Source organism: Taudactylus pleione, unplaced genomic scaffold, assembly GCF_031769625.1.
Source record: "Taudactylus pleione unplaced genomic scaffold, aTauple2 ptg000977l, whole genome shotgun sequence".
Classification (NCBI taxonomy): Eukaryota; Metazoa; Chordata; class Amphibia; order Anura; family Myobatrachidae; genus Taudactylus; species Taudactylus pleione.
This window is the reverse complement of record NW_028285378.1, coordinates 6,878,388-6,904,125: the sequence shown is the minus strand read 5'-3', so window position 1 is coordinate 6,904,125 and position 25,738 is coordinate 6,878,388. Positions and strand designations below refer to the sequence as shown.

Genomic DNA, 25,738 nt, shown 5'->3' with positions numbered 1-25,738 from the left:
AGGGTATCCACAGGATACCTTGGGGATGTCCCAAAGCAGTATCCTTTAAGGGTGGGGACGCTCCTGTGCTGAAAGGAGAATCCGCCGCCCCAAGGAAGCATCCTGAGAGGCGAAGGTGTCAAACCTGTAATACCTCAAGAAGGTATGGACAGAGGACCATGTAGCAGCCTTGCAGATCTGGACTGCAGAGGCACCACGTTGAGCTGCCCACGAAGGACCCACAGATCTAGTGGAATGAGCCTTCACAGAAGGAGGAACCGGCAGGCCTTCATGAAGATAAGCTTCAGAAATAGCCATACGGATCCAGGCTGCCAAAGTTTGCTTTGAAGCAGGCCAACCCTTTTTACGGAAGCCATAGAGGACAAACAAGGTGTCCGACTTCCTAAATGAAGAAGTGCGGTCAACATAAGTCCTTAAGGCCCGCACAACATCCAAAGTGGCATCACCCACTGAAAGGCCTGGTGAGTTAAAGGCCGGAACAACTATTTCCTCGTTAACATGAAACTGGGAAACAACTTTGGGAAGAAATTCAGGCCGAGTGCGGAGCACTGCCCTGTTCCCATGAAAAATCAAGAAAGGGGATCTACAAGAGAGAGCCCCTAAATCAGAAACACGTCTGGCCGAAGCTATGGCCAGAAGGAAAACAGTCTTAGCTGTTAGCCATTTAAGATCCACTGAGCCCAGTGGTTCAAACGGCGGTCCTTGGAGAGCCCTCAGGACCACAGCGAGGCGCAAGGCGCTACAGGTGGAACATATGGCGGCTGAATTCGCAGAACACCATGCATAAAGGTGCGCACATCAGGGATTGTAGCAATCCTACGGTGAAACCTGGCAGAACGGGCCGAAACCTGCATCTTCAAAGAAGCAAGGCGAAGCCCATGGTCTAGTCCCGCTTGTAGGAAGGCAAGTACCCGAGACAGACGAAACTCCCGCGGTGCATAACCTCTCGGTCGACACCACTGGAAGAACGTATGCCACACGCGATGGTATATTCTCGCGGAAGACTGTTTCCGAGCTCTTAGCATGGTACGCACTACAGAGTTGGAAAACCCCCTGGACCTTCACATGGCTGTCTCAACAGCCACGCCGTCAAAGACAGCCGAGACAGGTCCGGGTGAAAACAAGGACCCTGTGACAGAAGGTCCGGAGTGGTAAGCGTAGATGACTGTCCACGGACAGACCCTGAAGGTCTGAGAACCAGTGCCGTCTGGGCCATGCGGGAGCTATCAACAGGAGCGTCCCTCCTTCCTGTTTGAATTTCCAGATTACCCGTGGAAGAAGGGAACCCGGAGGAAAGAGGTAAGCAAACCGGAACGTCCACTAGACGGACAGAGCATCCACCAGAGACGCCTCTTCGTCTCTTGTGCGAGACCCGTACACCGGCAACTTGTTGTTGTGCCGGGACGCCATGAGGTCGATCTCTGGAAGACCCCACCTGTCCACCAGCAGTTGAAAAACGTCCGGGTGCAGGGACCATTGCCCTGGATGAACGTCCTGGCGACTGAGAAAGTCCGCCTCCCAGTTTAACACTCCCGGGATGAAGACAGCTGATATGGCCGGAAGATTGCGCTCCGCCCATACCAGGATCCGAGACACCTCCACGAGAGCCGCCCGACTTCGGTTTCCTCCTTGCCGGTTTATGTAGGCCACGCTGGTAGCGTTGTCCGACTGGACCTGCACTGGGCGACCTCGGAGAACCCGATGTGCCTGCTGGAGAGCATTGAAGACCGCTCGGAGTTCCAAGATGTTTATTGGAAGCTCTGCTTCTGCCGGAGTCCACCTGCCCTGGAACAAGTGTGGACCCGAAACTGCTCCCCAGCCCCGAAGATTGGCGTCCGTTGTCAACAGGACCCAATCCGCCACCCAGAACGGACGACCCTTGTTGAGATGGGTAGTCTGCAACCACCAGGCAAGGGACAGACGAACCTCCGGAGAGAGCACTATCATCTGGGATTTTAGAGACTGAGGCAGTCCATTCCATTTGGACAGGATCAGGTGCTGCAAAGGTCTGGAGTGAAACTGGGCATATTCCACCATGTTGAATACCGACACCATGGAACCCAGTAACATCATCGCTGAGTGGACACCCAGCGGCTCTGCAGACAACTGCGCACCCTCGACTGTAAGGCAGAGATCTTTTCCCCCATCACAAAGATCCTTTGCTATCCCGAGTCCAACAAAGGCTCCGAGGTGCAGAATCCGCTGAGACGGGATCAGGGTGGACTTCTGCCAGTTTATCAACCAGCCGTGCCATTGCAGTAGCGCAATGGTCAGGTCCAAGTGGCGGAGAAGGAGCTCCGGAGAGCCTGCCACTAAGAAAAGGTCGTCCAAGTACGGCAACATGCGGACTCCCTGCAGCCGCAGGGAAGCCGCCATGACCGCCATCACCTTGGTGAAAACACGTGGTGCTGTCGCCAGGCCAAAAGGTAACGCCCGGAACTGAAAGTGGTCGCTGCGGATTGCAAACCTGAGGAACTGCTGATGGCGCAAAAGAATAGGGACATGCAGGTAAGCATCCTGTATGTCCAATGACACCATGTAGTCCCCCGGTTCCAGCGCCAGAATGATGGACCGTAGAGTCTCCATCCGAAACTTCGGCACCCGCAAAGATTTGTTGAGAGCTTTGAGGTTGAGAATCGGACGAAACGACCCATTGGGTTTCTGCACCAAAAAGAGATTGGAATAGAAACCCTGGCCCCTCTGGGAGAATGGAACAGGCACTATAACTCCAGCCTGGAGCATAGTGTGCAAAACCTTCCGCAGCTCCGTGGCTTTGTTCCGGTCTGATGGTAGACCCGTGGTGAAGAATCATCTGTGCCGGAAGGAGAGGGCATACCCGTGTGAGACCACCTCGAGAACCCAAGTGTCTGTCGTGGTGACCGACCAACACCGGGCGAACTGCAGCAGGCGGCCTCCCACTTTGGGATCCCCCAAAGGGAGGAACCGGACCGTCAGGCCGCAGGCTTGTCATCTGACATAGGGGCCGGATGTCTGGTACTCCAGGCCTGCATCCGGGGCTTGGCCGATTTTTGGGGGCCAGCCTGTCGGGGAAAGGACTGTGCCTTAGGCCTGCCCTGGGCCCTATAAGGCCGAAAGGACGGAGTACCTGAACGAGAAGGAACAGCAGCCGACGGGAGACATGCCGATTTAGCTGCCGCCAGCGTGGCTACAATCTTGTCCAGGTCCGGACCGAAGAGAACTTCTCCTTTAAAAGGTAACGCCTCCAAACCCTTTTTGGAATCAGCGTCCGCCTTCCAGGATCACAACCACAAGGTGCGACGAGCAGCCACAGCTGCCGAAGAAATTCGAGACGCCAGGGTACTAATATCCAAGGCCGCTTCGTTAATAAAAGTGGCCGAATCCCGGAGATTGCCGATCAACTCCGTCTGCTCAGTCGAACAGTCGGAATCGACGGACGCCTCTAACGTATCAGCCCAGCGTTCCATAGCTCTGGCAACCCAGCAAATGGCCATAGCTGGCCGCGCTGCCCCCCCCCCCCCGCAAGGGAATAGACGGACTTCATGCAGATCTCCACCTTGCGGTCCGTAGCATCCTTAAGGGACATGGATGGCATGGGTAATGTGGCAATACGGACAACCACTGCTAAACGCCTTTGAGGCTGATATCGTTTACCTGGCTGTTTCCACGCTTCCTCTAGGTGGTCAACTAAAGAGGAAACACTGTGGTATCTCCTTTAACATCCTTGAAAAAGGCGTATTTGGACTTTGATACCGGAGGCTCCTCATCCTCAATAACTAAAGCAGAACGGACTGCACGAATAAGGCCAGGTATATACACCTTAGACTTAGCGTCCGACTCTTTAAGACGGGAAGGTTCCTGGTCAGAAAGAACCAGAAGCTCCCCATGGTCGGTCATCCCGTCGTCGTCCTCATAAGGAGCAGACAGAGACGCCACCGGCCGCTTGTGAGGCCGCATCACAGACTCCCCTTGCAACACTTCTGACAACTGCTGTACAGAGCTTGTTAACGAATTAACCCATGCAGGCTCATGAGAGACCTGTGGAGGGGAAACAGGGAGACTGTGGGGTACCATTAGTTGTCTCGGGAACCCCTGCATGGGTGACGACACCACTGACTGCTGGGACAAACCCATCTGAGTGAAGGCAGGCTGCGGAGCTAACTGGCCCACGAGGGTTGTAAGCGCTTTGGCAAAACAAGCCCAGGGCGGCTCCTGTACTGGAGCCGTGACCGTAATCGGTCGCGTCAACGAATAACACCGTCGACACAGTCCCTCCGCACTACCGTCCCCCTCCGCTATAGGTACCTTGCATGTAGTACATAAAAGCTGGAGAGGAAAATCACTTTCAGACATAATGTTAAGTATGTGACAACTCTCACTGTTACTCGTTAGTATAGTGTGAGGCCACCCTGCAAGCACCGCACCGCAAGGGCTTTAGCAGAAAGAACAGGGACAGTTAAATGCTGACAGACAGAAAATTAAGTACAGGCAGCAGACGCTAGCATAGGTCACATACAATGCAGAGAAATCAATTCCTGCACTATCAGCGCTGATCCTCAACTACGCAGACTCAGAGCCTGCTAGGACACAGCGCTGCATACACAGCCCTTAATTCAACGGAGGAGAGGTATGCAGGGGGACCCAGACCGCGTCCTTCAGCGTCCAGCAGCGCTCACCATGCTTCCAGCAAAGATGGCCACCGAGGAGCAGAGAGGAGGCCGGCCTGGGGGAGGAGCGCTGCCACAGGGCCAGTCGGCGTGTGCAGAGAGGGCTGTGTGCAGCGGGGGAGGTGCCGGCTGTGAGACAGGGAAGGCGCGCTCCCCTGGCATGCATTTAACCCCTGGGACGCCGCAGCGCTACCGCTCTGCAGCGGTCCTGCTGTCCCAGGGGGGTAGTGGAAGCGCAGGTTAGAACCTGGCTCCACGCTGCAGCCAGTCCCCAGGGAGCCCCCTGCCTGGGGACTCTGGACCATGTATCAGCGGGGACCCACGCGGGACCCCGCTGCTTACCTTGCTGTCCCCCTTGATTCCGGCCATGGTCCTGAACATCTGGGGTCACCGCTAGCTGTGACCCCAGATGCCTACCAGCATCCCCGGATCAGTACCGGCGGGGGTGTAGGGAAGACAGCATGGACGTCAGAACTGACTGTCCATGCTGTACTTCCAGATGTGCAGCCACAGCTGTATTGAAGAAACTTCAGGGGCTCTACATAGTCCCCCTCTAACAGGTGCATCCGACTCCGGCCGGGCACCAAACTAAACTGAGATGCCTTGGCCCGGGGGCGGGGTATAGGAGGGGGACCCTAGTGCATCCTGGGAGGCTGAAAGCTTACTCTATGGTGCCCGATGCCTAACGGCATCACCTATACCCCAAGGTATCCTGTGGATACCCTATGGACCCTGAAGTAGAAAAAACTTTTTCTGATGCTTGGTAGTGATAATCTCTATTATTCAAAAAAAGAATGTTCAGTCACAGTCCTTTGTGAAACATACTGACCATTTGGCATATAATGATTAAAAACAATGTATCCTCCAGTAATCAAATATTAGCAATACCTAGAATTGCATTTGGGATAAGATATTGCAACTTAAAGTTTGTTGAAAAAATATAGTCACAACAGCACATGTTACTGTGTGTAATTAAATCACACACATGAGCTTATATTCAGAGTGTTTAATCCACGTATTCATGTCTCATTAGAATAGAAATCAGTGCTGTTTCCATATGCAATTAATCACATATTTATAGGCCTATATTCAGGATAGTCATTCCCATAATCATGTCTCATTGGAATCAAGAAAGTCAATAGTATCGGTGCGGACTGCAGACCATATAGTTAACAGGGTTAGAGTGTGCAGATTTGTTTTTTTTAGAAAAAGCAATAATGTGCACGAGTGAAACTCACACTATAGCCCGAAAGTCCTTATTGCTGCTGGCTAGAAGTCCCTATATGCTGGGCGTCCCCATGCGTTCCGTGAGCCGCACAAACTGTGTGTGATGTTTACACTTGGCTCCTGAGCATCCGTGTCACCGGACAGGATTTCAGTCGCCTGACAACGCAGCTGGACTTCTTATGGTAGTTAGTGTAGTCCTGCACCAATCTCCTCTACATATTTCTCCGCCTACACAAAATTGGCGGCTTCCACAGGTTTTGTGTAGGCGGAGAAACCGATCATTATTGCTTTTTCTAAAAAAAACAATCTGCACACTCTAACCCTGTTAACTATATTGTCTGCAGTCCGCACCGATACTATTGACTTTCTTGATTCCAATGAGACATGAATATGGGAATGACTATCCTGAATATAAGCCTTTTATAATGTGATTAAATTAAGCGCCGATCATTTTGTGACCTTACAAACATCATTGACTTCTAGCTATATTCCACTTGAAGGGATAAGTGGAAACAAAAGGTTTTTATCATTGTAACAACTGCACCCAATTCACACAGAAAAAACTTAAACATTACATGCTGCAAATTTTTTTAACACCCTTTATTGTTTAAGTTTGTTAGCATTTTGTTTTATTTTATTCACATAATTATCTTTATTTCCATTTTTATTTATTTCATTCTTTTTACATTATTTAATTCTTTCATTGGTACTGTTATATTCATTTTCTTAGCATTTAATGCTTACGAAAGTGGTTTCAGTCACAAAACAAAAAAAACAAAAAAACACACATTTGCACAACAATATTTTATATCAAGCACTTCCCACATTAACCATGTCGATCTTTCATCCGGATCTCCACAGATGGTTCTATATGCAACATTTAAAGGGGGGAATAGTTCACTCAGCGCTCACTCACCTGATCTGTTCGAGGCAGCAGCAGGGACTTATAAGAGGAACCTCTGGCTCTTAAGTAAATATAGTGAAGGGAGGGTAGTGCCCACGCTTGCCCACAAATGATTGGTATCGTAATAAGTTTAGAATTCTGGAATACGCTCAAAACACTGAGGTTGTATTCAAAAGGTATATTTAATGAAATTATTACTGTAACCTTGTGTATTACAGATATTAATAAAATCAATGGTGCTGTTAGCAAACATACAGACACTTTTACTAGACAAGACAACACAAACATATATACATACATGTGTGCAGATGCACAATAAGACCAGAGCAGACTGGCAAAGAGGGAGCGGGGGGAAGGGAGAAATAAGAGAGGGGGATTGGAAAAACCAAAAATGCTATGATGAAGCACTTGCGTACTGCTGCTGTGTAGTACTTTGTATAGTGGTGGATGGTCACCCACAGCTGATGGTTATGATTAGGAATAGACAAATAGTTAATAAATGTTCCAACTATAAAGTGGTTCTGTGTGTGATCCACTGTTAATCACTGGGAAGTATACGTGGTATTGTGACCAAGAGATGAAATAACGATGTGCAGTTCCAGTGGTATGCAGGGTCTCAAGGTGCGGCGTCCCGTGACCCCAGGTACCCTACTTACCCACACTCTTCTTCCAAAACACTCAGTCCCAGTCTTTCTCACCTCTCCACGACCGGAGCCCCGGAGTTGGGAGCGATGGGTGCGGGGTGATGCTCGTCCTGGCTTCTTCTCGGTTCCGTCTGCCGCAGTGTGTGGACGTGGCGCACTCCGGCTTGGTCCCTTCGGCAGCCTCGTGGATTCCCTGTGTGTTTGCGATACTTCCGGGTGCGGGTCTCGCGATACTGGAGGATGGTGTGGTACAGACGGCCGTCTGTGTTACCTCCCAACGGAGGTGTCTGTGCAGCTTGTGCACTTCTTAAAGTGTTGATGATAGCTCCGACGCGAAGCGGCCTGTTCAGCCTTCTTCAGGGATGCAATGTGGAATGTCTGGAGGGATTCCTTAAATGTCCACCTCCTGTGACGTCACATGTGTGAGCGGAGTCCCAGCTGTCATGGTAATATACGTGTCATTGATAGGATTATGCCGGGAAAACCTTTCTGATGTTACTGTGATTCCTATGATACACAGTATATCTTGTGAAGGATGCGGTGTGCCACTGTGAGTGGTTCCACTGTGGAGGATATGAGTAACCATCAGATGCAGACCACTATATTAAATAAAATTGATTGTCCGATGTGATCTCTCTATCATTGTATACATAGGGGACCTCACAGACAAATGTCATGTGTCACTTGTGTACCACATGTACACATAAAAACATGATCCATATACATATCTAAATGCACATATGTACACGTGCGCGAAGAGTCACACACACATACATATGTGCATGTACACACACATTCATATACATATCCATAAACATAGACATAACGACTGTATACATATGCACACGCATACACACATATACATAGACACATGCATACACATACACATTACACACATATACACATAAAGATAGAGTTTGCACAAATAGGGATATAAATCTAAACCTTGTGTGAATATCCATACATGTGTGTACATACATACACAAACATGTACGTATATCATCTAGTCCAAAAGGTGAGATTTGGAAGATATTGGTATGCCATAAAAGGTGTTGGGTATCTATCCTGTACTTCTATTATGGTTGATATTTTTTAATGGAGTAAGTGCTACCGCCCTCCATAATGTATATTGTTGACGCTAGGAATTGGTGATGGTATATAAATATTGAATATTAATTAGTAATCACTATTTTCACCTCATTATCTATATTGAGGCCTTCAGGTTCAAATGTTTTTAGATTGAAAATCCATTTGAGTTCTTCCTTGCATAACCGGTGCTCGAAATTCCCACCTCTCCAGTTGGCTTTTATTTGTTTGATACCTATCACTTTCAGTAGTTTTGGATTGTTGTTATGATGGTTCTTGAAGTGGTTTGAGAGACTATGGGTTTCAAGACATTTGCGAATGTTATTCACGTGTTCTGCCGTTCTTCCCTTTAATTTCCTTTTTGTTCTCCCCACGTATTGGTAGCCGCACGGGCATTCTGCCAAGTATATAATCCCCTTGCTTTCACATGATGTGTTCTTCAATTTTGTATTCCTTCTTGGTTGTTTTGGAGATAAATGTTTTGATGCATTTCGTCGTGATGGTCATTGTTCTACAACTGCTGCAAGTTCCGCAGTAGTAGAAACCATTGGATTGTTTTGTTCCAAATAGTGTGGTTTGTGTGGATTCCTTATCCTTGATGTGATTAACAACTAATTTCTTCTTCAAATCTGGTGCTTTCCTGTATGTTACTAGCGGTTTGGCTGGCAGTGTATCATTGAGTAACTCATCCCCCAATAATATATGCCAATGTCTCTTTAGGATCGTCTGAAGTTTCGGAGCATCCCTACTATATTCTGTGATAAATCGAATTTGGTCTTTACTGTTCGGTTCTTCAGATTTGTTTGTTTTTGTCTGTAGAAGTGTATCTCTCTCTAGTTTTGAGGCTTCTCTCATAGCTGTATCCACTTTAGCTTGATCGCAGTGTTTCTCGATGAAATGGGTCTTCATTTCCAGTGCTTGTTCCTCAAAATCCTCGTCTCGTACAGTTTCTCTTGATTCTGCAAAATTGATTCATTGGGATGTTTCCTAACCAACTGGGATGATGTCCACTGTTAGAGGAGATGTAGCTGTTGACATCAACCGATTTTTGATATGTTTTGATTTTTCCTCCTTCTATAAAAATTGTGATGTCAAGAAAATTGACTTTAGTCTTACTGTAGTCAGTGGTGAAAACTAGCTTACTGTTGTTGTCATTGATATAATTTATGAATTCTAGTAGGGTTGTTTCGTTCCCTTGCCATATGAAGAAGACGTCATCAATAAAGCGTTGCCAGAGGACCAAATTTGCCCCAAATCTATGTTGGGTCCAGATGGTATCGATCTCCCATTTGCTCATAAATAGATTGGAATAGCTAGGGGCAAATTTGGTGCCCATGGCTGTGCCAGTGGTTTGCCTGCAGAATCTGTTGTCATACCACACATAGTTGTGATTCAGTATGTTTTGTATTCCCCGGTCTATGAAATTTGCCTGTTCTTTTTTCATGTTGATATCTTCATGTAAGAAATGACGTACTGTTTCTAATCCCTGTTCATGCTTGATTATTGAGTATAGAGAAGTAACGTCACTTGTGCAAAGCCAGTTCTCCTCATTCCATTTAATATTCTGTATATTGAGTAATATATCTGTTGTGTCTCTTACATAGGATTTTTGTTGTGTGACATAGGGTTAAAGGTAGTAATCAATGTATGATGACAAATTCGATGTTAGGGAATTAATCCCTGATATGATAGGCCTATCTGGGGGTTGTGTTCGATTCTTATGGACCTTTGGAAGATAATAAAACACTGGTATTATTGGTTCTTTAGTGTCTAGATATTCAAATTCATGTTTGTTGAGAATTCCTTTGGTCAGTCCCTCATTTAAGAGTGTTGTTAAGGTCTTTTGATACTTTCCTGTTGGATTTCCATTTAGGACTTCATAAGTTTGTTCATCACTAAGGATTCTGTTAGACTCTTGTTCATAGTCTGCTCTGCCAAGCAGTACCACCCCTCCTCCTTTGTCCGCTGGCTTGATGATCAAGTTTTTATTTCCGCTAAGTTCTTTCAGGGCTACTTCCTCAGCTCTGGATATGTTCATTTAATGTTTCCCTTATGTTTCAATCTTCTCTATGTCTTTCATCACTAATTTTTCAAAGGTGTTGATGAAGGATCCTTTAAGGTGTTGTGGATAAAATTTTGATCTAGGTTTCAGTGTTGAATGTATGAATGTCGGTTCTTCTTTTGGTTTATATTCCGTCTGTAAACTTGTTGAATGGTATTTCTTCAAAGTTAATTTCCTTATGAACCGGTGAAGGTCCAGACATGTCTCAAATTTATTGAATTTCTTTTCTGGGGCGAACTTAAGTCCTTTGTGGAGTAATGTAATTTGATTTTGATTGAGTTGGATACTGCTTAAATTAAAGATGCCTGATTCTTCTTGTGTTCTGATGGACTTGTTGTTGGAGCGGTCCTTTTTGGTGTGTTTGGTGCCTCCTCTACATCCTCTTCTAGCTATTCTAGTTTTCGTTTGTGTTTCACATTCAGGATCGGTTGTTGTTGTGCCCCCCCAGTCCGTTGCTAATCCTAAAAAATTGTTGGTATTGATGTTGCTCTTTTCTAATCTTCGACATGTTCCTTCAGATTTGTTATGTATTTGTTCTGTTGTTGCTAGAGTACTCAATGAGAAGCCTCTTTCTAAGGATAATCTTGCTATATTTTCATATGAGTTGTCTTCCTCTATACTGTATGTGGAGAATGATGTATCCAGTGATGTATCTGTATTCACAATCGAGAACTGTTCCTCTTCTTCATTATAATCGTGAATTGGTATATCTGTTGGTATATTGTTATGTATTTTTGTCATAAATTGTTGATACGTTAAATTCAACTTCTTATATATTGGTGACTTATCTGTCTTATATTGTGGCTTGTATTTCCTCTTTTTCCTTTTTTTTTTTCAATAAAGAAAAATTTATGACAAAAACACATAATATACCAACAAAAAGGAAATTAAAGGTAAGAATGGCAGAACACGTGAATAACATCCGCAAATGTCTTGAAACCCATAGTCTCTCAAACCACTTCAAGAACCATCATAACAACAATCCAAAACTACTGAAAGTGATAGGTATCAAACAAATAAAAGCCAACAGGAGAGGTGGGAATTTCGAGCACCAGTTATGCAAGGAAGAACTCAAATGGATTTTCGATCTAAAAACATTTGAACCTGAAGGCCTCAATATAGATGAGGTGAAAATAGTGATTACTAATTAATATTCAATATTTATATACCATCACCAATTCCTAGCTTCAACAATATACATTTAGGAGGGCGGTAGCACTTATTCCATTAAAAAATATCAACCATAATAGAAGTAAAGGATAGATACCCAACACCTTTTATGGCATACCAATATCTTCCAAATCTAACCTTTTAGACTAGATGATTTACGTACATGTTTGTATATGTATGTACACACATGTATGGATATTCACACAAGGTTTAGATTTATATCCCTATTTGTGAAAACTCTTTTCTTTATGTGTATATGTGTGTAATGTGTATGTGTATGCATGTGTCTATGTATATGTGTGCACACGCATGCATATGTATATAGTCGTTATGTCTATGTTTATGGATATGTATGTGTGTGTACATGTTTGTGTATATGCACATATGTATGTGTGTGTGACTTCGCGCACGTGGATATATGTGCATTTAGATATGTATATGGATCATGTTTTTATGTGTACATGTGGTACACACAAGTGACCCATGACATTTGTCTGTGAGGTCCCCTATGTATACAATGATAGAGAGATCACATCGGACAATCAATTTTATTTAATATAGTGGTCTGCATCTGATAGTTACTCATATCCTCCACAGTGGAACCACTCACAGTGGCACACCGCATCCTTCACAAGATATACTGTGTATCATAGGAATCACAGTAACATCAGAAAGGTTTTCCCGGCATAATCCTATCAATGACACGTATATTACCATGACAACCGGGACTCCGCTCACACATGTGACGTCACAGGAGGTGGACATTTAAGGAATCCCTCCAGACATTCCACATTGCATCCCTGAAGAAGGCTGAACAGGCCGCTACGCGTCGGAGCCATCATCAACACTTTAAGAAGTGCACAAGCTGTGCACGAGCTGCACAGATACCTCCGTTGGGAGGTAACACAGATGGCCGTCTGTACCACACCATCCTCCAGTATCGCGAGACCCGCACCCGGAAGTATCGCGAACACACAGGAAATCCACGAGGCTGCCAAAGGGACCAAGCCGGAGTGCGCCACGTCCACACACTCCGGTAGAATGTGTGGACGTGGGGTCACGGGACGCCGCACCTTGAGGCCCTGCATACCACTGGAACTGCACATCGTTATTTCATCTCATGGTCACAATACCACGTATACTTCCCAGTGATTAACAGTGGATCACACACAGAACCACCTTATAGTTGGAACATTTATTAACTATTTGTCTATTCCTAATCATAACCATCAGCTGTGGGTGACCATCCACCACTATACAAAGTACTACACAGCAGCAGTACGCAAGTGCTTCATCATAGCATTTTTGGTTCTCCAATCCCCCTCTCTTATTTCTCCCTTCCCCCCGCTTCCTCTTTGCCAGTCTGCTCTGGTCTTATTGTGCATCTGCACACATGTATGTATATATGTTTATGTGTTGTCTTGTCTAGTAAAAGTGTCTGTATGTTTGCTAACAACACCATTGATTTTATTAATATCTGTAATACACAAGGTTACAGCAATAATTTCATTAAATATACCTTTTGAATACAACCTCAGTGTTTTGAGCGTATTCCCGAATTCTATACTTATTACCATACCAATCATCTGTGGGCAAGCGCGGGCACTACCCCCCCTTCTATATGCAACAGTTTATGTTATCTTTGCAACCTTGTGACTTCTAGTTTTACAAGCATCTCATCTATTCATTAATATTGTATGAATGCCTTCAAATTCCCAATAGCTTGTAAGAATGCTTTATTTGACAAGTGTTAATATTTATATGTCCTTATTTGTTATACTAATGCTTATTTATGCTTTATTAAATGTCAATTTGTGTTTTCAACATCAAGTGGTGTTGTGTATATATTTTCTGGCTGTTTTCAGCCCTGTGTTCCTCTATTTCTACTTCTATACAAGCATGTTTAACTTCATACCCTGCAGAACATCTTTTACTCAGAGATTTAGGCTTGTAAACAACTGAATTCGTAATTGTGATTCCAAGTCACTTCTGCCATTATGAGCATTATTTAAAACCTAATGTTGCAGCTTACAAATAGCATATATTTAGGAAGTATGCAGGGCACCACAAATGTATTGCACATTAGATATGCTAACGTGAAAATGCAAGGAAATAACTGTTTTGTAAGGATAATCGAGAAGTAGAAAAAAATAACAGTACGAGTAAAATAATACATTTTGGAACTGAGTTGCATACTGTAGTTTTTGTTTAGGTTGTGTATAAGAAAAATACTGCAGTCATCTTAGTACCTACATTATATAGCTGTTTGTCATCATGCAGTGAATAGAACTGGAGATGTCCTGGTTTGCCATTGAGAACCAAGGATTTGCTTCTAGGATCAAAAAGCAAGCCAGTTCTAACCTTATTTTCTGCAAAAGAAATGAAAACACTATATTATTATTATTTTTAATTTATATAGCGCCAAAAAAGGTTTCGTAGTGCCTTACAGAGTACATAAATGAGTACACAAGATAAACAGTTAACAGTGTAAAACAATGCAGGACAAGGACATGGTTTATAGACACTGCTGCATAACACTAAAATACGCAGCAGGGCGTCAGCAACCAAGTGTTGGGAAGTTAGGCGTAAATAAGGTATGAAATATGGGATGAAGTGGTTGGTCAGCTTGACAAATTACTGCAATACTTTGGAACTAACATTCCCTGTATTCAAAGGAATTACAGTTTGAAGAGTGAGTACCGAGTTTGTATGATATTTTTTATTTATATACATTATAAGGGCACGGTCGCGCCCTTATATTAAGGCTGAATAGAAAAAAACTGAAATCTCCATAGAGAAGCCCGCACGGGCGGGAAAGGGGCAGGGTGTTTAAGGGGATACATCTCACAAGCTATCGGAGGGTCCGGGCTGAAATTTGACAGGTAGAACTGTCGCTCGGTGCTGCGTGCAAATTTCAGGGCAAAAACATAAAAAAATGAGGCTTTGGGAGTAATGTAAAGTTTTAACTTTCACTTTCTTCTGACATTCTCAATTAGGACAACTTTTCTGCTGTTCTCTATGTGGGATTTTTGGGAAGGCATAACTCAGGGTAGGGGGCGAATTTAGACGGGGTTTGTTTTATTAGGTAGCTATTGTTCCAGAATAGGGCGTTTGGGGTTCAGGTAATTGAGAAACTTACAGTTTTTAAACTATTACCTCACGAATCCGCCATTATATAGATAGGAAGTTTCAAATCCTTGCGCAGTCGCAGTAGGTGCTTTCAGCAGGTGTAATCACTATGGCTTGACTTGTGTGCAGGAAGATGGCTGCCTTTTGCGGGCGGAAGCGGGGGCCGGGGTTAAGGAAGCCGGCGTCTGCTGTGGCCAGGATGAGGATGAGAGGGAGAGGGGGTAGGGGTTAGCGGCCGGGAACCGGGGACGGTAGCGGACGTTAGTGGCGGCTGTGCGGTGGCAGTGTGGGCGGTGGTATAGCAGACGTTAAGACCCGGAGGAGGTAGCAGCACACAGATGCAGGAGCGGATCTGGAATATCTGTAAAACCTGCATCTGTGTTTGAAAAAAAAAAACAAGCACAGAAGCAGGGACGGGTAGTGGGACCCGTCTTTGTTTCTGTGTTTAATTAAAAAAAAAAAAGTATGCCAAAAAAATAAATGGTGTGGCTCCCTCCCCAAAAACAACCACCAGCACTGGGCTTTGGAAAGCCAGTACTGGATGTGCTAAATACAGGGTACAAATGACGTAGGGGTCCCCCGTATGAGGCACAACCAGCACAAGGCTTTTAGGAACCCGTCCTAGTTATCAAAATACGGTGGACAAATGACGTAAGGGTCCCCTGTATTCAGCGCAACCAGCACTGGGCTCTGAGCCAGTCCTGGTTCTGGAAATACAGGGGGAAAAAAATTTCCCCTGACGCTAGTTAGCCTAGGCCGGGGATCCCTGGAGAGCTGAGGACCCCACCCCCCAATAAAGGGGTCCCCCTATCCAGGGTACCCAAGGCCCAGGCTGATAGCGCAAGCTATCCGCAGCACCCTGGGACGTGGGTGCCGGGTTGATTATGTAAAGTGCGGTGCATATGAAAATATAAATATTGGCTTTTGCTGTGGAACTACAGTTCCCAGCAAGCCTCCCCCGCATGCTGTTACTTGGAGAACCACAAGTATCAGCATGTGGGGCATTACGGGCTTGCTGGTACTATTAATTCCACAGCAAAAGCAATATTAAAAAAACACACCATAGAAAAGTACAATTTTATTAAAACATACATGCACACACACACACACACACATGTACTCACACATGCACAACTTAACTCACATACTCACCTAGTATCCCTTAAGCCATTCTGTCCTCTTCTCCAGTAGATAATCCAATGGGGAGTACCTGTAAAAAAAATTCCATACTCACTTCCTCCTATGCGTGGATCAGGTCCTTTTCACACAATCCAGAATCTTGTAAAAAAAAAAATGAGATACCTGGAAGCGCGCACATTAGTAGTGTTCTCTAAGAACACTACTACCCGAATGACAGCTCCGCCCCGAGATTTCAGTACATAAATCCGGGTGCGGAGCGCTCATTGGCTGAGAGGGTTGAGCCTTCCGCCTCTCAGCCAATGAGCTGCTCTCACCATTGACTTCAATGGTGAGAACAGAGCGTGTCCTTTCCAAAAATGGCGCCTCAGCGTCATCGCCCTGCCTCCTCGGCTGGCTTAAATACTGCTAGCGCGAGTTGCCGTGCACTCAGTCAGCAACGGGGAGGCAGCAGTGAAGAGCTGCCGGAGACAGAAGATAGAAAACGCCACAGAAGCCCTGGATGGGCGACGGCCAGGAAAAACAGCTTAAAGGCTGTCGCCCTCTAGGTGAACACGCCATACAAGTCTTGGGGGAGCGGCAGCCATGTAAAAGAGCTTAAGGCTGCCGCCCCCCAGGTGAAGGTCCCGCTAAATAAAATATTTAAAAAACGGTGTCGGTTTTATTTTAATATTTCTTTTGCAGGGGTACTATAGGTATCAGCAGGCCCTTAGGGCCCCGTCTGCTGGTACTTGTGGTTCCCCATGTGCCAGTATGCGGGGGATGCCTGCTGAGACCTGTAGTACTACTGCAAAAGACAATATTTTTATATTCATTCATACAAAACACAAATCAACACAGCACCCACCGCCCAGGGGTGCTGGGGATAGCCCCGGGCTATCAGCCTGGGCCTGGGGTGCCCTGGAGAGGGGGACCCCTTTATTGGGGAGGTCCCCAAGTTCCCTGGGATCCCCGGCCTGGGATGACTAGCAGTCAGGGGGGAGGCCCGGTGAAAGGGCTCCCCTGTCTGTGGCATCACCCCCCTGCTAGAAATGGTCCGGGGCTGGCTCTGGGAAATACAGGGGGGCCCTGTGCATTTTTTTTTCCCCTATATTTCCAGAATCAGGACCGACTCAGAGCCCAGTGCTGGTTGCGCCAAATACGGGGGGACCCTTACGTAATTTGCCCACCATATTTCGGCAACCAGGACTGGTTCTCAAAAGCCTGGTACTGGTTGTGCTTCATACAGGGGACCCCTATGTCGTTTGTCCCTTGTATGTAGCACAAACAGTTCTGAGGCTCCAAAGCCCAGTGCCGGTTGTCTTCTAGGGGGCGGGGCTACGCTTTTTTTTTTTCTTTTACACATTCAATTTTTAACAGATGCGTAGATGGATCTCACTGCTGCATTCGTGCATCTGTGACTTATTGATTTCATTTTCTCAGGTGCATACCCACTATCAGTGAGCCCTCTGTCGCCCACTGATGCCCCTTTGCACTGCACCGCTGCCACTGCTCTGCACCACCGCTGCTGCCACTACCCCACATGCCTTCAGCCGTCTCGCACTCTGCACCTCCCAAACCAACCTCCTGTGTGCTGTTCCCTCTTCCACCTGTGTTAGTGTACCATTTTGTTGCCCTTCTCCCCTGCAGGTGGCCCGGTTTACTCTTCCAAACCCTGATAGTTAATACATTTTAAAAAAGCTATGAAATTCCATAGACAAAAAACCTTACGGTTTCACATGTCCCATTAAGGCTGCTTAGACATGATCTGAAAAAACCTTACGGTTTCACATGTCTCATTAAGGCTGCTTAGACATGATCTGAAAATTCACCAAATCTATTGATTTTCTGCCACTAAGAATTACAATCATTGGGGAAGACAGATTGGTGTGGATGGGGAGGAAGACAGAGTGGTGCGGGTGGTGGGGGGAGACAGAGTTGCTCGATTGGGGGACCAGAGTAGTGCAGATGGAGGGAAAAAAAAAAAAGTGCTACAGATGAGAGAAAGACTGCAACGTGGCTGTGGAGAAAGCACGGATGCAGGGCAGTGCGGCTGGGGAAAAACTTTGGTGCGGATGAGGGAACACAGACTATCACAGTTGGGAGACCACACAGCAGAAGGATTGGGGAATATATAACAGCATGGAGGTATATAGGGGAAGAAAGTGTAAATGCATAGACAGAGTATGATATTTTTAAAAATAAGAGCTGAACGTGTGTTCTAAATTAGATAAATGTATGCAGTGAGAAGGATGTTGGAAGCCAGTGAGATTGTTGTGGCGATCAAATGGGAAGAATGCGGGCACTGAGTGGGATGTGGGAACCACATAACTGCTCAAACCTTAGTTGCATAGACTGCATGTGTGTATTCCAATGAGTACACAATTCTGTGAATTAGCAGCTCCACCATTTTGTGAGTGACCGCAATCTCACTCTGTGAGTGCTGAATCTGCAGTTAACCACAGGGTGTGATGGCATACCATATCTGTATTGCGCAAGGAGCACGTCCATTAAGGCGTCAGCCTTAATGATCGTAATTTCATTGCTTTTTGGAGTTTGAGTGGCAGAAAATCAATAGGTTTTGTACATTTTCAGATCATGTCTAAGCAGCCGTAATGGGACATGTGAAACCGTAAGGTCATACATTTAGCCTCCTTGTGCCTTAAAAAGCCCTTCTAGTCGAGTCGTGGCGTGACTCGGTGGTAGTGCCGAGTGTCTTTTGTGTGACTTTTTACCTTCAAATAGATAGAACAAGCAGCTTCTGCTGATTAAAATTATATGCAGCATGTCTATGATCTGTGAGCGAGTGCGGGTGTATCTATATGTGAAACACTACGTTAGTGTCAGCGGCTATAACACACTAATGTAGTGTTTCGCATACAGATACACCAGCACACGCCCAGAGAACATAGGCATGATGCATATCATTTTAGCCAGCAGAAGTTGCCTGTGTTAGCTATCCGCATTGGTTGTGAATAAGAAGCTTTTGAAGGTAAAAAGTTGCACAAAAGTCGCTTGTCGCTATAAAGTCAGATGGAGCACCTGCGTTGTCTGGCGCGACTTGTAGCGCTCGGAGGATAGATGCATGTGGCAACATCTGTATAAAGTTCATCATCCAGCTACCTCTATAAAAAATTATTTTTAGGTCTTATATACGTAAGAAATGTATAAAATAAAGTTGTTGCGCTTTCATTTTTGTCTGCTTCATTATAACATCTTAATACATACAACTATATATGCAGCTTTTATGGGACTGTCCAGTCGTCATAATAGTTAATACTTTTGTCCAAACTGCTGAGTGCTATGCCATGCTCCTGTGAGTAGGTGCTTCTCACATGCTGCAGCTAGACACCCCCCCAAAGAGGTGCAGCCATTCCCCTTAAATAAAAAGTTACCGAAAGTTAAAGATATTTTCATCTAATTTTATCACAGTACCCAACACTACAATGAGAGTGTGGTATATACGTGGATCCTACATCCACTCCAAAAATAAAGAGTTATGGTAGACTTACCTTTGAAAACTCTTTCTTCGAGGCCCATAGGGTCCACAGGAACTACTTTGGGGAATATGTGGTTTGGAGGAAACCTGGCACCAAACAGTCAACTCTTTCCAGATGCACTGGGTCCTCCCCCATACAGTGTGAAACCCGCCTCCGGCCACAGGTCCCCAGTTTGTAAACTAGCCCAGTGGCAGGAGAAAAAGTGGAGAAGGAAGTACACATTACACTAGAAACACTCATACAATAAAGAGAGAATCAGTGACAAGGAGCAGATCCCACTGAAGACAGGTGAGTCAGGGAAGGTGCCCTGTGGACACTATGGGCCGCGAAGAAAAAGAGTGCTCAAAAGGTAAGTCTACCATAACTCTTATTTTCTTCTTCAGGGTCCACAGGAACTATCTTTGGAATGTCCTAAAGCAGTTCCATTAAGGGGGGGTGGACACTCCTCAGCCGACAGAAGGATCCGCCGCCCAAAAGAAGCTTCCTGAGAGGCAAAAGTAGCATGCATAGAATTTGATAAAGGTGTGGACAGAAGCCCAAGTGGCTGTCTTGCACAGCTGTTCAGCCGAGGCGCCATGCCTAACCGCCCACGAAGGTCCTACAGACCAAGTTGAATGTGCTGTCACCCTGCTGGAAACCGGGAGATCAGCCTGCGTATAAATTTGAGAAAAAGTCATACACAGCCACTGAGCCAGAGTCTGCTTGTTAGTTGGCCAATCACGTTTGTGAAAGCCATACAAAACAAAATGTGCATCTGATTTCCTGATGGAGTTGGCACGATCCACGTAGATCCGAAGGGCTCGAACCACATCCAATGAAGCTTCACCAGTAGAAAGGCCTGAAAACTTGAAAGCCGATACAACAATTTCTTAATTTATATGAAAATGGGATAGCACTTTTTGGAAGATAGCCTGCCTGCGTAAATCTGAGGGGCGACATGAAAGTGCCGCCAAATCAGAGACTCTGCGAGCTGAGGAGATAGCAAGGAGAAAAAGGGTCTTCGCTGTCAACCACTTGAGGTCCACTGTATTCAAAGCTTCAAAAGGGGGAGCCTGTAGTGCCCTGAGAACCAAATACAAATCCCACGGTGCCACCCGTGGAACAAAATGTGGTTGCAAATGAACACCTTGCAAAACGTTCTAAGCAAGGGAGCAATTCTACGCTAAAACCAAACTGACTGCGCAGACTAAGTCTAATCCAGCCTGGAGAAAAGCCAGAACTCGAGAGACACTAAAAACGTTAGAATCAACTTTTCTATGGGAACCCCATAGAAAAAAGGAATGCCAAATTCTGTAATAGATGCGGGCAGAGGAAGGCTTTCTTGCCGCAAGCATCATATGAATCACAGAGTTGGTAAACCCTTTGGCTCTTAAGATGGAAGTCTCAAGAGCCAAGTCATCAAAGAAAGACAAGGTAGGTCCGGATGTAGACAGGAACCCTGCACTAGAAGATCTGGCCGTAGAGGAAGTGTGAGCGGAGTAACAATGGAGAGTCACATCAGGTCGGTGAACCAATGGTGCCTGGGCCAAGCCAGAGCTATTAGAAAAACCCTACCGCTTTCTTTTTGAATTTTCTGAGAATTCTTAGTAGAAGAGAGAATGGAGGAAACCTGTAAGCCAACCTGAAATCCCACCCCACTGCCCGTGCCTCCACAAAAGCGGCTGAAGGGTTTCTTGTCCTGGACCCATACCTGGGGATCCTGTCATTGTGCAGTGAGCCCATAAGATTCACATTTGGTAGTCCCCACTTGTCTACTAGGAGCTGGAAGACCTCTGGATGGAGAGCCCATTACCCGGGATGTATGTCCTTATGACTCAGGAATTCTGCTTCCCCGTTGTGGACTCCTGGGATGAATATTGCGGAAATTGCCGGAAAATGACATTCTGCCCAAGTCAGAATGTTTGCCACTTCCCGCATGGTTGCCCGACTTCATGTGCCTCCCTGATGGTTGAAGTAGGCTACTGCAGTTGCATTGTCGGCCTGGATCTGGACAGGCCTGCCTTGAAGGGGCTCCTGCTAGAACTAGTACCCTGTATACTGCCTGTAGTTCCAAGATATTTATGAGCAGGTGACTTACCTGAGACGTCCACCTTCCCTGGAAAGTGCGAAAACTTGTCACCGCACCCCATCTTCGAAGACTGGCATCAGTGGCGAGGAGTACCCACTTTGGGATCCACAGATGGTGGCCTTTGTTTAGATGAGCAGTCAGAAGCATTCACGCCAGAAAGAGACGAACCTCTGGGGAAAGAAGGATCATCTGAGACTTGATCCACTGATACTGACTGCACCAACAAGACAGAATCAATAGCCGAGAAGGGCCTGGAGTGGAACTGGGCATATGCCACCATGCTGTATGTGGAAACCATGGACCCCAGGACCAGCATTGCTGCATGGACTGATACTCTTTGATTGTGGAGCAACTTGCGCACCAGCAACTGTAGAGCTGCAAGCTTTTCTACTGGCAAAAAGATCCTCTGCGCCTGAGAATCCAGGAGCACTCCCAGATGTATCATCCACTGAGTTGGACCATTTGACAATCCAGCCATGCTCCTTTAGTAGGCCACTGTCAGCTGGAGATGATGATGTAAAACATCTCTCGAGACTGTGCCAATATTAGGAGATAGTTCAAGTATGGCAGTATTCAGACCCCTTGTCGTCTGAGATGAACCGTCATGACTGCCATTATCTTTGGAAGTACCCACTCAGCTGTGTACAGACCAAATGGTAGAGCCTGAAATTGGTAATGTTGCTTATTAACAGTAAATCTTAGAAACATTATGGGATAGTGCTATGGGCACGTGCAGGTATGCATCCTGTATGTCTAGGGAAACCATAAAATCCCCAGGTTCCATTGCCAGCAAAATTGATCGTAGGGTTTCCATACGAAATTTTGGTACATGAATAAATTTGTTGAGATGCTTTAGATTCAGGATAGGGCAATGTGACCCATACGGTTTCTGAATCAAGAACAGATTGAATAATATCCACTTCCCTGTTGAGCCAAGGAAACCGGAATGATAACCCCGGAATCCAGCAAAGTCTGAATGGCTCCCTGGAGAGCCAGGGCTTTGACAGAGCTTGATGGGGGATTTGTGCAAAAGAATTTCTGGGTAGGATGTCCCTGGAAGGTGATTGCATATCCCTGAGAGACCACTTCTCTGACCCAGGCATCTGTTGTTGTCTGATGCCAGGTGTCGCAAATCTGAAGTCGTCGGCCCCCCACTCTGTGGTACACCAGGGGTAGGCCTGTCCCATCAGGATGAAGGTTTTTCGTCCAGCATAGCAGCTGGACATCTGACTGACCATGACTATTTCCCTTGTTGTGGCTTGGTAGTCCTACTGGAATTAGACTGCCTGGAAAAGGGCAGTCTAAGGGCGAAAGGGCCCTAAGGGCGAAAGGACCGAAAGGAAAACTGCCTCTTGTAAGTGATTGTTGCTGGCAACCCAGCAGATTTTGAAGCTGCAATCGTAGCCACTATCTTATCAAACTCTGGACCAAAAAACCTTTTACCCGAAAATTGCAGGGATTCCAGAGATTTCTTGCAACAGATATCCGCCTTCCAGGACCTTAACCAGAGGGCTCTGCGTGCCACAATCGAGGCTGCTGATGCCCTAGATGTCATAATTCCTGCGTCCATTGCCACATCCCCTATGTAAAACGCTGCCTCCCGAATAAGAGAGAAATAAGTTAATTGTTCTCTCATAGCATCTGGCATAATCTATTTTAATGCCGCTGTCCACTCTTCCATGGCCTTGGCTACCCAGGCTTCCGCCATAGCCGGCCACATGATTGCATCAGATAAAGAAAAACATATTTCAAACAGGTTTCCAATCTTTTATCAGTAGCATCCTTAAGGATGCGGATGGAATGGGCAACATGGAACTCTTAATTAAATGAGTCTCGTGAGCATCCACTGTAGGAGAGACCTCCCACTTATCACATTCACTTACTGGAAATGGATATAACGAGGATAACTTCTTTGCAGCATAGAACCCTCTATACGGAGTACTCCATGCTTCAGCCATGAGTTCTGAAAGCTGTTCAGACTGGGGAAAAGTCATCCTTAAATACCTTCTGTCATCTAAAGAGCAGAGGTTTAGATCTAATCCTCTAAATTTAACATGGATTTAACTGCTCTCACCAGAAAAGGAACATCCACGGAAGCATGACGATCCTCCTCAGATACAGATCCCGAGGAGGAACCATGTGCAACATCCGATTCATCTAATGATGCATCTGAGTCTAAAGGCTGGGCAGAATGATGAGAATGCCTCTTCCATCCCTGAACCTTAGTGGTTAGCAATCTGTCACTCTTCAACCTAGACAAGCGACAGACTGTTGAACCATACTCTGAAGAATGAGCATAAGCATCCACTCAGGATGGATATATAGGGGGTACACACATAGCAGGTAGCAACTGTTGTGGCAATCCCATAGTAGGAGGCAGTATAGGTGCCATCAAACGGTCCACTAAATGCGTTAGAACCTGCGAAAAAGAGGACACCCACGGTGGCTCTTGCACAGGAGCTGGTACACTGGGTTGATGTTTTGGAATCTTATAACAAGAAATACACAACCCATCCTGTATGAAATCCTGAGGAGACAGGCCTGACTGACAGGATTTACATGATACCAGCACTGGGCCTTAGTCTCATGTTTCCCTTTAGTCTTAGACATATAAGGTGCTCTTTGATATACTAATATTAGTAAAAAGTAAAAGTTTATAGAAAACCAACCCCACCACGTGTACAGAGGAAAAACAACAGTGATAGAACACAGCAGCGATAGCACAAAGTCACATAAAATATGAGATATGGTAAGAACTTACCCTTGTTATCTCTATTTCTACAAAGTCCATAGGGTTCCACAGGATACCTTGGGGTATAGGTGATGACGTCAGGCACGGACACCACAGAGTTAAATTTTCAGCCTCCCAGGATGCACCAGGGTCACTCACCTATACCCCACCCCCAAGGCAATTCAGTTTCGTAACAAGCCATAGGCCGGAGGAGGAGAACAAAGAGAGAGAAGAAAGTCTGGAACACACAAGAATCACATTCTCACCAGAAAGAGACGGAGAAACCGGTGACCAGATCAAAGCCCATCTGCAGTACAGGTGCGACAGGGCGGGAGTCCTGTGGAACCCTATGGACTTCGTAGAAATAGAGATAACAAGGGTAAGTTCTTACCATATCTCATATTTTCTACTTCAGGGTCCATAGGGTATCCACAGGATACCTTGGGAATGTCCCAAAGCAGTATCCTTTAAGGGTGGGGTCGCTCCTGTGCTGTAAGGAGAATCCGCCGCCCGAAGGAAGCATCCTGAGAGGCGAAGGCATCAAAAGCATAATACCTTACAAAAATATGGACAGATGACCACGTGGCTGCCATCACTGCTGAACCGCTGAGGCGCCACGTCGAGCTGCCCATGAAGGACCCACAGACCTAGTGGAAGAGCTTTAATAGAAGATGGAACAGGAAGATCTGTGAATCCATCCTGCCAAAGTTAGCGTAGTGGCAGGCCAACCCTTTATATGGAAACAAGAAAGGACAAAACAGAGAGTCTGATTTCCTAAATGGACTGGTACGGTCAACTTAAATTCTTAGAGCCCGTACCACATCCAAAGAGGCCTCACCAGCAGACAGGACTGGGGAAGTAAAGGCCGGTACTATAATTTCCTCATTGATGCAGAAACTAGACACCACCGTAGGTAAAAAACCAGGGCAAGTGCGAAGCACTGCACTGTTCCTAGGAAAGATGAGAAAAAAAAGGGAGGTCTACATGACAGAGCCCCCCATTCTGAGATCCTACTGGCCAAATCAATAGCCAGAAGGAATACAGTCCTAGCCGTAAGCCAATGGTAAATTCTTGCAGATAAAAACTTCAGAGCTCTTAGCATGGACAGAGCCCCTGTTAACTATAGAGCTGGAAAAACTCCTAGACCTTAAGAGGGCAGTCTCCACCGCCACACCGTCAAGGACAGACAACCCAGGTCTGGGTATCAGCCAGGATCCAGAGACAACAGGTCCGGGCGTAGCGGCAACAGCTTTGGAGTGTTAACTGAGAGGCTCCGAAGATCTGAGTAACAGTGCCGTCTTGCCCACGCTGGAGCTATCAGCAGGAGCGTGCCTCCTTCTTGCTATTACTGGAGGAAGAAGGGATAATGGAGGGACGAAGTACACAACTTGGAAGGTCCACTGGACCTACATACGTCTACCAGAAGAGTCTCATCTCTGAAAGGCTTCCCATTGT

General features: G+C 45.9%; 1 protein-coding gene across 1 annotated transcript in view; it reads right to left on the bottom strand.

Moving 5' to 3' along the window:
* Positions 1-25,738, bottom strand: part of WDR75 (WD repeat domain 75) — a 292,493-nt gene that overhangs the window by 140,846 nt on the left and 125,909 nt on the right. Inside the window, exon 11 of the mRNA XM_088460739.1 lies at positions 13,993-14,108. Within this exon, the coding sequence (XP_088316865.1) occupies positions 13,993-14,108 (116 nt within the window). The remainder of the gene's footprint in view (positions 1-13,992; positions 14,109-25,738) is intronic.